This window comes from Ovis aries, chromosome 16, assembly GCF_016772045.2.
Source record: "Ovis aries strain OAR_USU_Benz2616 breed Rambouillet chromosome 16, ARS-UI_Ramb_v3.0, whole genome shotgun sequence".
Classification (NCBI taxonomy): Eukaryota; Metazoa; Chordata; class Mammalia; order Artiodactyla; family Bovidae; genus Ovis; species Ovis aries.
The window spans coordinates 41,348,204-41,364,673 of record NC_056069.1 but is presented as its reverse complement, the minus strand read 5'-3'; the positions used below and the strand labels follow the sequence as shown (position 1 = coordinate 41,364,673).

At 43.3% G+C, this 16,470-nt stretch overlaps 1 protein-coding gene across 3 annotated transcripts in view; it reads right to left on the bottom strand.

Moving 5' to 3' along the window:
- The window catches only part of ZFR (zinc finger RNA binding protein), an 84,172-nt gene extending 76,762 nt beyond the window's left edge, over positions 1-7,410 (bottom strand). For all 3 annotated transcript variants that reach the window (XM_027980136.2, XM_027980137.2, XM_027980138.2), the window contains exons 1-2: positions 7,294-7,410; positions 6,898-6,997 (exon numbers count right to left, since the gene is read on the bottom strand). In XM_027980136.2, coding sequence (XP_027835937.1) covers positions 6,898-6,997; positions 7,294-7,330 — 137 coding nt within the window. In that variant the 5' untranslated portion in view covers positions 7,331-7,410. The remainder of the gene's footprint in view (positions 1-6,897; positions 6,998-7,293) is intronic.
- Between the last annotated feature and the right edge of the window lie 9,060 nt (positions 7,411-16,470).

Here is a 16,470-nt window from a genome sequence, read left to right as displayed (position 1 = left end):
CTGAATATTCTGAGCACCTTACAAATGTTATCTCATTGAATTCTCAAACCACAATGGAGAATGTAGAGGCCTCCTGGGATGCTGATAATGTTGTTTCTTGGTCTGGGTGCTGGTTATACAGTGGTGCCCAGCTTCTGACATTTCATCAAGCTATACTCTTATTATATGTGTTCTTTTCATATATATCACACTTCAAGGGAGAATTTTTCAAAAAATTTCAATCCTGTGAGATAATTATTGGTATTATCTCTAATTTATAGATGAAGAAACTCAAGTACCAAAGGATTGTTTGCCCAATGTCACATGGAAACTGGTAGAGGGAGCCAGGACTTCAGAACCCACCAACTACCAACCATATTAAGAATTTAATTCATGGAATTTCCTGGCAGTCCAGTGGTTAGGACTCTGTGCTTTCACTGTTGAGGGCACATGTTCAATCCCTGGGGAACTAAGATCCCTACATGCCACATGGTGTGTCCAAAAAAACCTACACAAACCGAAAAAAAATTTAATTTCTTCTTGCCTTGGCCAACACATTTTGTCTAAAATGACCCTGCCTTGATTTTCAGAATTAAATACCATGGAGACTACCTCAAACCCCATAGCTGAAATGCTCCAATTCCCCATTTAAGTTTTTTATTAAAAGTCAGTACGATTGTTACCATGGCAGAGTTACCTGTAGGTATACCTGCCCCTACTCTCATTTTCCAGCAGAGTAAACTCCTTGAGAGCAGGAACTATGCGTACTGCAAGTTACTCCCTACAAATGCATTTTAATGTACTTATTACATTAGGAGACTAATAATAAAAAAACCCAAAAAGTCAAATGTTCTTTATTTCAATAATTGGCCCTGTGTAAGGGTGAATTAAGAGCTGCACTGTACACAGCTTTCACAAAACACTTAAGCAATGTTGTGCTTAGAACAACGACCCCAGTTATGATAGAGTGATGCCAAGGACAATGTATGGATAAGTACCGTAGGCACACTCCCCACCTTTAATCTCTTTCTAGTAATTCTAACATACTTTGTCAGTTACTACATTTACAAGCCGAAGGACTGTTTTCTGATTATTCTGATTATTTATTTCTGAATAAAAATTTGGCTGATTTGTTTTTTTTGACAAGTATCTCTACTTAAACAGCCATATATTCTAATCCACTCCCCATAAGCACACATCTATTTCTGGGATCTCTACTGTAAGCCAACGATCTGTCTGTCCCTCTACCAAAACCACATTTTCCTGTTTAATGTCTTTTGGTCCCTGCTAAATGCATGATATCATGACAGGACTGTCTTGACTGCTTTTGGACAAATACTCTCTTCACTGTCAACATAAGAATTTCTTTGTCAAGTTACCCCAAAAAGTCTGCTATGGTTTTTATTGGAATTACATTAAACATACGGACTACTCAGGAGAAAACTGATTAACTTGATAGTATTGATTTTTTTTCACTCCATGAACACAGCCCATCTTCATGTATGTCTTCTTTTATGTTCTTTATAGCCTATTTTTTCCTTAAAATGTTTTGCATTATCTCATTAGTTTTAGATCTACCTAATAGATTTTATGGCTATGTACAAAGAACTTATTTGAAATATAATTATCTAATCTGACATTGATGAAACATGAGTGTTACCAATATTTCCCTGATCTTAGATGCAGGAAATCTGAATTCTTATTATTTCTCATATTTGTCTGTTAATTATAATCATGTTACTTGCAAGTAATTAAAAATTTGGAGGTCTCTATTAAACTGACACTGAAACTGAGGCTGTCAACTGATACTCAAGTACCTACTTTTAACATTGAGATAGATGCTGCTGCTGCTGCTCAGTTGCTTCAGTTGTGTCTGACTCTGTGCGACCCCATAGATGGCAGCCTACCAGGCTCCTCCGTCCCTGGGATTCTCCAGGCAAGAATACTGGAGTGGGTTGCCATTTCCTTCTCCGCTGAGATGATGAAACTTCATATATTAAATGTAGGATAGATATCAACTAAGGATAGCTTTTAGAACCCTTTTAATATTATTATGCAAATCTCTGCTGAAAACTAACATGGGTAAAGTACCTATTGAAAATCAGGCACTAGGCCAGGAAGTTTTATATTTAATCTTCACCTCAAAGCAAGTCAGCTGAAGAAACCAAGTTGTAGAAAAATTAAGGGACTTGGACAAGTGCCTAAAGAGAGATTCAAATCCGAAGTGTGACTAGCTCATTCCCTTTTCATTATAGTATACTGTGAAGCAGGCTACAAAAGCAAAAGCACAGTCAAGAATACACTTTAAGCATTCTATAGAGTGCTATTTTGGCTCACACTGCCCTTAAGGCTATTAATAACACATACAGGACACATCCCTGTAATAGCACTAATCCTTTTGGAAAGAAAATGTTCATTATTTCAAATTCATCCATGCAATATGAACCCTAAGATCTCTAATTCAACAATGGAAGAGTTAACATAATTAGCAGCTGCAGTAAATTTTTTTCAGTAGAGCCAGTAAATTTCCATCACTAACATTGGTTTCAAAAACCTGTTCATCTGGTTTTTTCACAGTCTCTGTTAGTGACCTTACTAGTGTTACTTTTATTCTTTCCTCCAAGACACAATATTCTTAACTCTACACTCCAATAAAAAGGAAAAAAGAGAAGGAAAAAAAAGAAAATTCACTGCTTAATCAGCCTATCCTAGTTACCCTAGTGATGTGAAGAGATACTCATCCTTTAAGAACAGATGTCCAAAAGACATCTCAAGAATCACTAGATGAGATGACTAGCAGATGTTTAAGCTAATATCCAGACAACAGTCAAAATCCACTTAAGCATTTATTATTTAAGAATATTATTATTCTAAGATATGGGGGCAATTATCTCAGATCGCTATATAATCATTACTCAAGTTTTTACACTCAATAAATTCTAGATATTAAAAGGGTAAAAAATGTTGCCAAATGATTATTTTAAATAGCTAACTTTATTGAAGGTAGAATAACATTCAGATAAGAATTATAGACAGAACAAAGAAAGTTTAAGCACAAACTAAAGATTCAGGTTATGCAGGAAACAGACAAGTATCTTGAGTAGATAAAAAGGTGACAAGAACTGAAATATCCATGGCTTTTCTAAGGAATAAGAGAAACTGGCTGTTTAAAACTCTCAAAGAAAAGATTATGTCCTAATACTAGTAAACTATAATGGGATTACGTTAGTTTGTATTACATATAGTGTATTTGTTTATGCCACAAAATTCCTTAAAAAACTGAAGAACTTCTATGAGAACTTCTGTATAACTCCCAGTAAGAGAGGAAAAAAACTGATTTGATCCTATGAAACATTAATTTTTAGCAAGTTTTTTCCACTAAGTATTATGTTTCTCACATTCTTTGCTACGGTAAGTCCTTACAACTGTTAAAATGGTTTTCTCCAAAATTTATTATAAAATTATGTCTGAAAGTTTTAAAGTATATATTCTCAAACAAAAAAGAGTACTGTACTGAATGAAGTAGGTACCTATCCAACCAAGTTCTCTTTCTGCCATGAAGCCATTCCGATTTTTTTCACCATGCCTGAAATCTGCTTTGTCCTGCACACCCCAAATAAACATTCTATCAGAAACATATACATATAAACACAATAATTAATAATTTTTTTGATTTTATAATTTCCAAGAGGGGAAAAAGCACATGAATGGTAAGAAAATGAAAAGATTACATTTGCAATAGTGGCCAAATGGCACGTAGGTTTATTTAGTAGTGGTAGAAGAAATACAAAAAGAAAAAAAAAAGAAATATAGAAAGCAGGAAGAAAAATTATTCAGTAGCTGATGGAACATGTAGCACTAAGATTGAGTAAAAGCTTATCACAAAATATCTAATATGCATTATACAAAAGAAAAACTTGGTTTATCTAAAAATTATTAGTAGCAGGACTTAGATTCTTATAACATCTCTTAAAGAACTTTGCTATTTAGCATACCATTATAAATCTCAAATACTAACAAGCAAAAAGAAAGCTTAAACTTAAAATAAATTTAATCAAACACTTTACATAGCTGTAACTAAGAAAACTAAGAACCACAATTAAACCTAGACTTAAGAAACAGTTACTTTCAGTTATCTGTACTCTACAAGTGAAGCCAATTATTCATGTAATCCAACAGGTAAATGTTTAAGATTTCCTTGAGTTTATATCCTTTAAATTAAAAGGAAAAAATTTTTTGGTAAGTAATCCATGGTTTTCCATGTCTGAAAGTTGTATTTTAATGATTTCTAGACAGGAAGAAAGATGAACATCATCACTGCATTTTTTGCATATGCTTTTACTATTATTTGTTGATCATCCTTGAACAAGTATTAGCATTACTGAATCTCATTTCATTCCATTAAAAACAAACAATTCCATGTAACATGTTATGTACAAGGATAAAGTATCTTAAAAATTAGTTTTGCCAATATATACATAAATAAGTAACGTCAAAAGACTAGTCTTTTCTCATTAAAGTGTTAGTCGCTCATGCGTGTCAGACTCTGCAACCCCATGGACTGTAGCCTGCCAGGCTCCTCCGTCCATGGTATTCTCCAGACAATAATGGAGTGGGTTGCCATTTCCTTCTCCAGATCTTTCTGACCCAGGGGTGGAACCCAGGTCTTCCGTATTAGACACACATAAATATGTAACAATCAGTTTAATATTTTGGATTGACCTAACAGTTTACTAAAACTATGAGATTCAAAGTTAAAAAAAAAAAAAAAAACTAGATACAGAAATTCTGTAATAGCTTCCTATACTGGGATAAAATACATATATGCAAATATTTTCATCAAAAAGTGATTAAGTATCTTTAAATTGGCATTTCCTGCCCTCATTTCTATCTATAGGTTTGCATTAGGAAAAAAAACTTCAAAACTGCCACAAAGCTACGTTTTCAGTAAACAGTTAATAAATAATCCAACAAATCTATCATCACTCTGCAACAGTGTAACAGAAAAATAGTGTTAAACAATTAAAATGTAGTGGTTAAATAGTCTTGTCTAGAACACATAGTACTTGGTACCAGTAGATATATGACACAGATGCTCATTAGTTATCTCCTATTTTCCAGAGAAAGAAAAATGGCTTGATTTTTCTCCCTTCACGAACATTATCAGCTGTTTAAAGTAGCTGAAACTTCGCCAGTGTTTAACGATCACAACTTGTAAGCAAAGACTTTTTTTTAACCGTTTTTCCTCCAATAATCTGTCATCTCAGTCCTTTTTCTGCAAGTAAGCGTCAAGGTAAAAGGACTTGTAAAATACGCCACATACGTTCAAGGCGTTCAACAATTAGTAAATTTCAATTTCATCAATAAAATATTTATATATCTCTTAAAAATCAATGGTGTCTTAAGCATTGAGCGATTTCAATCGGTAGTGGGGTTTTTTTAAGTGATACATAAAATAATGAAACCCTTTTCTTTACAATATATGGTCTTGTTTAGTTGCTACTCCTGTCTGCCTCATTTACAACCCCATGGACTGTAGCCCGCCAGGCTCCTCTCTCCATGGGATTTTCCAACAAGAATACTGCAGTAGGATGCCATTTCCTTCTCCAGAGGATCTTCCTTACCCAGGGGTCGAACCGAAATCTCCAGTATTGGCAGGCGGATTCTTTACCGCCTAGCCACCAGAGAAGTGCTTCCAAGACATAGCATCTTATTATTCCATGAAATATGGCAACTGTGTTTCAGAATTACAAGTTTTAACCACAAAAGGCAGCCTTATTTTACAGATGAGGAAAATGACAGCTCAATTAAGAGATACTCCCACTTTCATAAAACCAGGAGCAAAACAGACTGGAACTCAGGTCTTCTGGTTCCCAGTGATGTCCTTTCCATTAGAACACCCGCCTCCTTAAATGAATGACGTGAGAAAACTATCTAGGTTTTAAACTGCCTACTACACAGATATCTAATATAATCTTTCTATATATAAAAAGTTCATCACTTAGGAGCCCTGTATGCCTGAATCTAGAGCCTCTCAGAATGACTCAAAAGTAACAGAATCTAGTTTTCTTTCTTTTGAGAAGATATATAACGAACTACAGACATTTCAGAAATTAGAACTTCCCTTAAGGTAGAGATTTCATATGGGGCATTTCACTAACTCTGTACCTCACTAGCCCTTTTCATTTCTCGGGAGGAGAAAGACCCACCCAGGGGAATTACTGGCCCACCTGGAGCCTAATCACAATAGCTGCAACAAGGCAGTGGACTCATTTGTCAGCACTAGAAACTTCGCGCATCTTTTCCAGTCTACCAGCTACACAATTCACAGGTGGTTGGTGTGTTTACCTCTCCTCTCACAGGGAAAACTAAATCAACCAAATGAATGCGATGACACCCGCAGTTGGTTTTGCGGGGCTCGGGTGGAGAGCCAGGTGAGATCACGGGACGCAGGAGAAGGCGCCGAGAAAACGACACGTTATCTGGGCTCGGGGGCCCGAACACCCGGCGAGGAGAGGCAGCGCGCGGGCCGGGGCGACCCCCACTCCCTCAGAGAAGCCCTCGCCCACTCTCTCCATCCCCAAGTGGGAGGAGGATCGGAGATGGGGACCGGCCCGCGGGGACCTCGGCCTCCGCTCCCTCCCCCAGCCCGCCGGGCGGGGGCGGCGGCGCGGCTCCGAAGCCGCGGGAGGCCATTTTAGCTGCGGGGCCGCCGAAGGCCCGGGCGGCCCTCCGCGGCCCCCAGCCTCGCCGTCTCCTCGCTCCAGCCCCGGGCCGGGAGAGGCCGTGGGCCTGGCCTGCCACCGGCCGGGACTCCGGGGGCGGAGGGAGCGGGGGCGGGCGCGGGGGTGTCGCGTCGGCGGGATCCCGGCGGAGGGGGGGCAGGGGGAGAGGAGGGAAAGAGCGGGGAGCCGTTACCTATACTGGGCCGCAGCCGCCGCCGCCGCCGCCCCGCTGTGGGTGAATCCAAAGTAGTTGCCGGTCGCCATTTTGGCATCTTCCCCCAGCCGGCTGGGCACTGCGGCGGGCAAGGAGAGTCGGGTCCCATGGCGGGAGAAGAGGCGCCGAGGGGCAGAGACGCCGAGGGAGGGAACGGGTAGAGAGAGAGAGAGAGGCGCCGTGAGAAGCCGCCCTCGCCGGGCCGCGGCCGCGCCGCCTCCCCCTCCCGCCTCGCACTCCCTCACTCACTCGCACGCCCGGGTGGCGGCGGCCGCCGCCTCCTCCCCGGAGCCTGCCCCAACCCCCGCGCCTCCCCGCCGCCCCGGGCCGGGGAAGGGGCCCGGCGGGGACCCCGGAGGGGCACATTATACTCACCATAGGTGAAAGAAACTACAGGGCATATGGGAATCATGGGCTCGGGCTGCTGCTGCTGAACTCTGAACTCTCACCCGCTGCCTCCCTCCTCAGCCCCGCTCCTCCTCAGCGGAGAACAGACCGCCGCCTCCCGCTGCACTGCGCAGGCGCGCCCGCGCGCGGCAACCTGGGAGCTGTAGTCCCGCCGCCTTCGCGGCTCGGGCGGGCGCGTGCCGGGCCTCAGCCGAGGCGGGCCGTGGGCATTCTCCGAGAGAGGCGGGTCTGGCTTCCTCCGCGCTGGTGACCGAGGCGAATCGCCTCGGGCCAGCCGAGAGGAGGAGTCAGAGAGAGTGAGTGGAGAGAGTGACGTCTACCAGTCTTTTCTTCTTACTTTTCACTTCTTTTCACTGTTGCGTGTGCATTTGTTTTTCTCCCTTTCAGCCCTTCTCCAACCCTTGCACTTTTCATCAGGATTTGAACTGGACTAATCTGGATTCTTTTTCTTCGTATTTCTCTCATTCCTGCTTCTTGTCCTTAGCCTTTGAAGTGGAGAGGGAAAGACGGGGAGGGGAGAAAGAGAAAAAGAATGGCAGGTGTGCTATTCCGTTAGCTGCTGCTGCTGCTGCTAAGTCGCTTCAGTCGTGTCCGACTCTGTGCGACCCCATAGACGGCTATCCCTTCCGAATTAATCTCTTCCGGTTGCCTTTCTCTCACCCGCGCCCACTCCCTTGATTCCGAGGACGTGTATGGAGCCTCCACAAAGCGTCAGGCCCCGTTCTGGGTACTGGAGATAGAGCAGTGAGCAAAACAAAGTCCCCGTTCATACGGAATTTACCTTCTGGGAAACGGGGAGGGGGGTGGTGTGAAATTCAGACAATAGCCAAATAGTCTGTCGGCTGGTTGATTGCAGCTTTAAGAATAAAGCAGGGTAGGAGTTAGAGAGCGAGGGAGGTGCTACTTTACTAGGGTGTGGTTAGGGACGCCGTCGAGTAGAGAGAGCCCCAGGAAGTGAGGAGATAAACCTGGTGTAGCTGGTTGCGGGAAGAACAGCAAATGGAGGGCCCTAAGGCAGGAGTGCTCAAGAGCGGCAAGGAAGTTAGTCTGGCTGGAGTCGAGTGACAGGGAGTTGGGATCATAACAGTCTGCTAAGACAGCCTCATCTGTCAGGGTCAGGACAGGAGGGTACTCTTCCCCCCCTGCAGGCGCGTCTTTGTTCCCTCTGCTTTCTCACCGTTTTCTCTCTACTTTCCCTGTGCGTTTTCAACCATTCTCTTTCCTCTTGCAATCCCGCGTCGGTTTGTTTCTATTTCTCCCACCTTATCTCTTTTCCTGCCTTCCATCAGTGCGTAAGTGCTGCACTTCACCTCTTCTTCACGGTGTTTACGCCCATCCCCTAGACCCTCTGCTTGGTGTCTGTGTGTTCAGTCCCCTCCCTACTCTGGACTGTGGCCCCTCTGTCCACAGGATTTCCCAAGCAAGTTTACTGGAGTGGGATGCCGCTGGGGAATCTTCCCGACCTAGGGATCCTACCTGCGTCTCTTGGGTCTCCTGCATTGGCAATCGGATTCTTTACCACTAGGCCACCTGGGAAGCCCTCTCCTGCCAGAGCAGAGATAATATCTCAGTTCTTATTTATGCCAATCCTGCTCCCCCCATACCTCCTACAAAGAACAGGTTCTGAAATCCTGTCTGTATTATCCTCTTACTCTTTTCAAAAAAGAGAAGTGTAGTATATTTGAGATAAGTCAATGTCATTGTTTTTGAGAATGCAGATGTTTCCCCAGGCAAAAGTTATTTGTGCTCCAAGTGTGTTGCTGCTCAGGATATTAGAACTGCATTTTAAAAGTAATTTGCCTTGAACTTAAGGGAGCAATCAAGCCTTCAAGGTGCTGACTGTAACTGCTTTGATAAATTTGCACTATTAGTTGCTAGGCTACTTGAATAAAACTGGCGGAGAGAAGACAGGTGTTAATCACCTGACCAACAAGGTTCTTTTTTGGCCAGTTTTGTGTTTGGTTGCTTGGCAGGCATTTGAGGATAGAGGAGGACTGTGGGCGCACCCCAATGAGCAGGCAGGTGACTGGAAAGAGGGGGACATGTCTTTTCTCTTTGGTAACTATTCCTAGAGATCAGGGTAGGTGTGGCACCAGGAAAGGCCTCAACTTGCTCTCCACTTGGGTTTATTTAAGGAAGGAGTTTTGGAAGCAGCTGGGAATCAAGAAGACTCAGGTCCTTTTCCAGGTCATTTAGTAGTGGAATGACTTGAGCACATTGTTTAGCCTTTTTAAACCTGTATGACTGGAGTAACAATAATCCTCACAGGATTGTGGTGGGGTTTCAGTGAAGTAGCATTTCTATAAAACAACAGTCCTTCACACTTCAGACAGACTGATGGGTTCAAAACGCAAATCTGATCAAACCCCTCTGTGCTTCACCTCCCTCTTAGGATAAATCAAAAGTTCCACATGAGTTACGAGCCCTGTGTGGTCTGACCTTGCCACCTCATCAGTATCTTCTTTCTGTTAACGGAAATAGTGTGTGGGTCTGGCTGCTTGTTACTCAAAAGCCAATAAACAGGTCAGCTTGGTAGAAAGAAAAGTTTGCTTTATTTCAGATGCTGGCAACTGGGGGGTGGTGTGGGGAGCAAGGGCATATGTCCAAAGGCTGACTCCCCCAACCCTGATGAGCAGGAGGTGAGAACTTTATAGACACATTGGGGGGTTGGGGGCTGCTACATGCAGAAACAGCACAGTCTTCTCTGACAGTCCCCTTCAAATTGGTCATCAGTGGTCTGAGCAGCATCACCTTGGTTGTTTTAGGTATGCAGTTAATCTTCAGTTCCAGGGTCCATTTGTTCCCATTTCTTTGTGGCTAGTTCTTGGTATTGTGGCAGCTCTTGTCCTGGGGACAGTCTGGTCATCATGTAGTTAACTTCTCCACCTGGTGTTTTGGTATCTATAAGACAGCTTACAGGATATAGCTGAGAATATTATCTATAGCCCTTGAGAAAAAGTTAAAGTTTCTTGGCATACTTAATGACGACATTACTATTGTTTAATCTCCTTTGACTGTTTTACTTTGTTTTAGTATGTCTCACTTCTCTGATTAAACTTACTTTTTGACTAAAGTTTTCCACAGACAAAAGGCAGGCAGAGAACATGGGTGGGGGGTGGATTGGAAGGACTATAGGGTCCTACCCCGTTTTACTCCCGAGTCTCTCCATTCCAGCTTCCTTAGCCTGATATTTACCATGCTCTGTCCCACCCCAGGACTATCATGTTCTTGCCTAGAATGTTCTCCCCACCTCACTTTACCCAGTTAATCCTCATGCTTCAAGGTCTCCACTCAGCCAACCCCTCCTCAGTCTTCCATGATCTCCTGGCTGGATCAGACCCTTATTATGCTTTCAGTACTTAGTTGCCCTTGTCACAGAATTGTTTGATTCATATGTATTTCCCCCCATCAGACTGCACTTTGTTGAAGGTGGGGTGCCAATACTGGGTGCCTGGTGGTAGACCTTATTTAGTGAATGAACCAGCTGTGCTCAGCTTAATCTTCTTGGATGATTCAGAAGGCAGTTCAGGAACCTGTAGCACCTCAGGGTCATCATGAGAAACCTTAAATGGCATCTGAGGTCAAAGAAGGAAATGTCAGTTGGCAGACAAGGTGGACCTAGGAGGACTACTCTCCTGAAATATATCTAATTGCCTTTCCTCACACCTTTCAGTCAAGAACTGGTATCCTAAAAGGGTTTCTTACAATACAAACATGTCAGCCAGAAAAGATAATATAAAATAACTCTATACCAAGACAGGGCTGCCCAGGTGGCACAGTGGTAAAGAATTTGCCTGCCAATGCAGGTGATGCAAGAGACATGGGTTCAATCCCTGGGTCTGGAAGATCCCCTGGAGGAGGAAATGGCAACCCAATATTCTTGCCTGGAAAGTTCCATGGACAGAGGAGCCTGGCAGGCTACAGTCCATGGGGTCTCAGAGAGTTGGACACAACTGACCACACTGACAGGGATACCAAGAGGAGTACGGCATAATGAGTAAGACTCTGATGCTGGGCCCAACTGGCTTCAGATCTCAGCTCTGTCACTCACTGCCGTAACTCACCTCAGCCACAACCTCTTTGTGCCTCATTTTTCTCTTCTGTAGATAGAGATGATGAAAGTACTACCTACAGCAGGAGGTTGTTGGTAGAGTTTCACGGTGTCCTAGATGCCTGGCCATTGCAAGCACTTTGTGAGTGTTGGCTATTATTCCAACCACCACCCTCTCTTGTTACAATAAAAAATAAGCCGAAGGATGGGAACGTATTTTTGTGGCAAGGGGGGAGGGAGACCAAGCCCCACATGGCATAAAATGGGAGGTACCTAGACAGTATGATGGTGAAAGACCAGGAAGCATCTAAAGTCCTCCTTCCCCACGCCTTCTTCTCTCCTCTGCCCTCCCTTTCCTTCTGCTCTCCTCACCTCCTTTGGAGGAATAACTGTTGTCTCAAAGATATGTTGAGTGAAAAGATAGTCTGTAGAAGCCAGTTAAAGTTTTTCCTTGAGTTTTGGCCAGTGGATGGTGGATGGTGGATAAACGGATGGATATCCTCTGGAGAAGGAAATGGCAGCTCCAGTATTTTTGCCTGGGAAATCCCATGGACAGAGGAGCCTGGCAGGTCACAAAGAGTTCAATACAACTGAGTGACTAACACTAACACTGGAGAGCTAAGATCCTACATGCCTCAAGTCAACTAAGCCCATGTGCCACAACTAAAAAACCTGCACAGCAATGAGAGAAAACCCTTGTGCTGCAATGAAGACCTTGAGCAGCAAAAAAATAAATAAATAAAAGATAGTAGTAATTGTAAGAAAAACATCAAGGTACATTGCAAACATTTATTCTTTGTAAAAACCTATGAGAGAAAAAACTAAGAGGTAGGAACTATTATGCTCATGCCATTTGAAGATGATAAAACTGAGTTCCTGAAGTTCATCAGTGGTAGAGGCAGAATTTGTATCTTGACCAACATGACTCCAGGATGCCTAACCTCTATAACATACCACCTCCCTAGAACACCTCCATGCAACATGTCTCTACCCTGCTGAAAATCTTACACAGATTCCCACTGGTCTAAAGTAAGAACATGTCCTATTAGTATACATGGCTATTTCTTATTTATAAACTACTAGAGCACTTATATTATCAGCTCTTTAGTTATTTCCTCCCAAAGCATGCCACACTTTGCATTTCCTGATACACAACTACTGCTACTACTAAGTCGCTTCAGTCATGTCCGACTCTGTGCGACCCCATAGACGGCAGCCCACCAGGCTCCCCCGACCCTGGGATTCTCCAGGCAAGAACACTGGAGTGGGTTGCCATTTCCTTCTCCAGCTGATACACAACAGACTTACTATTTCTTACTCAATGTCTTTCTTTCCTCAAGCAAAGAACAGAAGTTCCACAGTGTTGGAACCTATGTCTGTTTTATTTGCCTCTAAATTCCTAATGCCTAGGATCCTGGAAGGAACATAGTAGGCACTAAATAAGTGTTTGTGTATTACTGTCTAATCCCATATCCTTTATCTCCTGAGAACAATGGTGTTATGATATATATCTTTGGTATCTTCCTCCACCCTCCTCCAACTGCCAGCTGATACAGTACCAGACATATAAGCAAATGCCAACCTATTTTAGTCATCTGTGCAACTTTGACACTCTAGCATGTGTAATCTGCTGCAAAGTCTCAACACCCAACACCAGTACTGTAAGGGTTTCGTTATGTCAATAACATTCTTTGGAATCCGAGCAACCTGCAGAACTCAGGCAGACACAGGGAATAGCTATTTAGGGAACTGGGGAAGAGTCTGATCCATATTGCAACCTGATTTAGAACTTGATATAATCCTTAATGAGAGATGCTGAAGGTTGTATTGGTTTAGAGCCCACACTCTAGAGCAACACTGCCCAACAGAATTTTCTTCAAAGATAGAAATGTTCTATATCTGTACTCTCCAAATGGCAGCCACTAGCCACATGTGTCTGTTGAGCACTTGAAATGTGGCTAGTGTGACAAAAACTAAACTTTTTACTTACTTTAAATCTAAATACCTGTATATGGCTGGTGACTATCATATTGGATACTAGAGTCAGATGCGTACATGCTAAGTCGTTTCAGTCGTGTCTGACTCTTTGCAACCCTATGAACTGTAGCCTGCCAGGCTCCTCTGTCATTGGATTCTCCAGGCAAGAATACAGGAGTGAGTTGACGTGCCCTCCTCCAGGGGATCTTCCTGACCCAGGGGTCGAACTAACTTCTCTTACATCTCCTGCATTGGCAGGCACTTTCTTTACTACTAGCACCACCTGGGAAGCCCATGATCTAGGTTCAGATCCTGGCTCCGCTATTTACTGACTATATGACTTTGGCCAATTTACTTAAACTCCTCACTTCTTGGTCTGCTCATTTAAAAACTAGGAAGAATAATAGTAGTGCTAATCTGACAAATCAGATGTGAGCATAAAATGACTAAACATACACTTTGTACATGGGCCCATCAAGCTAGCACTAGGGTGGCTGGGGAGAGTGGTTAACCCACATCCATAAATGGGTCATCTTGCCCTCTGCTTAACAGAGTGCCCTGTCCTCTGAGAACACCCTGTGGTGAACATTCACATCATACAGCAAATTACCACAGACTTCCTGGCTTAAAATAACACATTGATACGTTATTATTCTGTAGTCCAGAAATCTCACTGGGCTGAAATCAAACTGTTAACAGGGCCACTTTCCTTCTGCAGGCTCTAGCGGAGAATCCATCCTTGCCTTTTCCAGCTTCTAGAGTTTGCCTGCTTTCCTTGGGTCATGGCCCTTTCCTTTCTTCAAAGCTACTAGCAAAGCATTTTCACATCTCCTTCTGTCAGACATTTCTGTCTTCCTTTTATAAGAACTCTTGTGGTTATATTAGATCTACCCAGAAAATCCAGGATAATCTCCCTATCTCAAGATCCTGAACTTAATCATATCTGCAAAGTTCTTTTTGCCATGTTTAGTTCAGTTCAGTCCCTCAGTCATGTCCAACTCTGTGACCCCATGGACTACAGCACACCAGGCCTCCCTGTCCATCACCAACTCCCGGAGTTTACTCAAACTCATGTCCATTGAGTCGGTGTTGCCATCCTATCATCTCATCCTCTGTCGTCCCCTTCTCCTCCTGCCCTCAATCTTTCCCAGCATCAGGGTCTTTTCAAATGAGTCAGGTCTCTGCATCAGGTGGCCAAAATATTGGAGTTTCAGCTTCAACATCAGTCCCTCCAATGAACACCCAGGACTGATCTCCTTTAGAATGGACTGGTTGGATCTCCTTGCAGTCCAAGGGACTCTCAAGAGTCTTCTCCAACACCACGGTTCAAAAGCATCAATTCTTCAGTGCTCAGTTTTTTTTATAGTCCAACCTCACATCCATACATGACTACTGGAAAAACCATAGTTTTGACTAGATGGACGTTTGTTGGCAAATTAATGTCTCTGCTTTTTAATATGCTGTCTAGGTTGGTCATAACTTTCCTTCCAAGGAGTAAGCGACTTTTAATATCATGGCTGCAGTCATCATCTGCAGTGATTTTGGAGTCCCCCAAAATAAAGTCATGTAAGAGAACATATATTAGGTTTGAGGGTCATTCTTCTGCCTACTCCTCATGAGATATGAACATTTTCACATTCAGTGACCATTCTGGAAGATCTATCCATGTACCTCTCCCCCAGACCTTCATGTCACATTTCCTGTCCTTGTTTGTTCTTTCCCAGTCCCTGATCAGCTGTGAGGGCTTATTAATAAGCATAGATCTGGGAACTTCCCTGGTGGTCCAGTGGTTAAGACTCTGTGCTTCCAATCCAAAGCTGCTGGGGGTTGGGGGTGGGATTGGGCTGTGTTCAATCCCTGGCCAGGGAATTGATTCCTCATGCCACAACTAAGATCCAGCACAGTCAAATAAATAAATAAATATAATAAGTATAGATCTGTACTCAGTTTATCTTTACTTACATATGAAGTAAAGAATAAAGTGCACACCCCAAATCCTGCCCTCTCAGAGGACTTTTCTTTTCCACTGTACCTCAGGGTCACCTGAGTGGAAGGGCAGCAGTTGTCCCATTTCAGCTGGAATGGCAGACCATGCAGATGGATCAATGATTCAGGAGCTTGATTCCCCTTATTTGCCTCCTGCAATAACTGGTCATGGGGAATTCCCATGAGGCTGTGAGAATTACTAGAGGAAGAGAATGCAAGGCAGTAGGAGCAGGTACCATGGGATTCTGGGCCACCAGCTTGTGATAGTTTACCTGTACCTTCAGACTGCTCCAGCCTCATTTTATGTATGTAAATATGTTAGTCACTCAGTCGTGTCCTACTCTTTGTGACCCCATGGATTGTAGCCCGCCAGGCTCTTCTGTCCATGAGATTCTCCAGGCAAGAATACTGAAGTGGGTTGCCATTTCTTTCTCCAGGGGATCTTTCCAACTCAGGGATCGAACCCGGGTCTCCCTCATTGCAGGCAGATTGTTTACTGTCTGAGCTACCAGGGAAGCCCATATATGTATAAAATATAAGCCCATATATATGTCGGAGAAGGTGATGGCACCCCACTATAGTACTCTTGCCTGGAAAATCCCATGGATGGAGGAGACTGGTAGGCTGCAGTCCATGGAGTCGCGAAGAGTCGGACACAACTGAGTGACTTCACTTTCAGTTTTCACTTTCATGCATCAGAGAAGGAAATGGCAACCTACTCCAGTGTTCTTGCCTGGAGAATCCCAGGGACGGGGGAGCATGGTGGGCTGCCATCTATGGGATCGCACAGAGTTGGACATGACTGAAGCGTCTTAGCAGCAGCAGCAGCAGCATATATGTATTGCTTCTACTTTGAAAGGCTACTGTTTAGGTTTAGTTTTATAATTTGGAGGATAAGATAATACCTAGTTTATGATAGACAGTTCTCATAGTCAACTGGTGTCCCATCATGTCCAGGGCCCAGAAGCCTCCCAGGCTAGAGGTAAATTTCTCAGTATGGTACTTAACTGATTCTGATCTGCTATAGATTGTAAAAGCGAAGAAAAAAACTATAATATTTGTAAGACACCATCGATTATGAGATGCATTCCAAGTTCAGAGATGTATCAATGTGAAACAAACAAATAAAA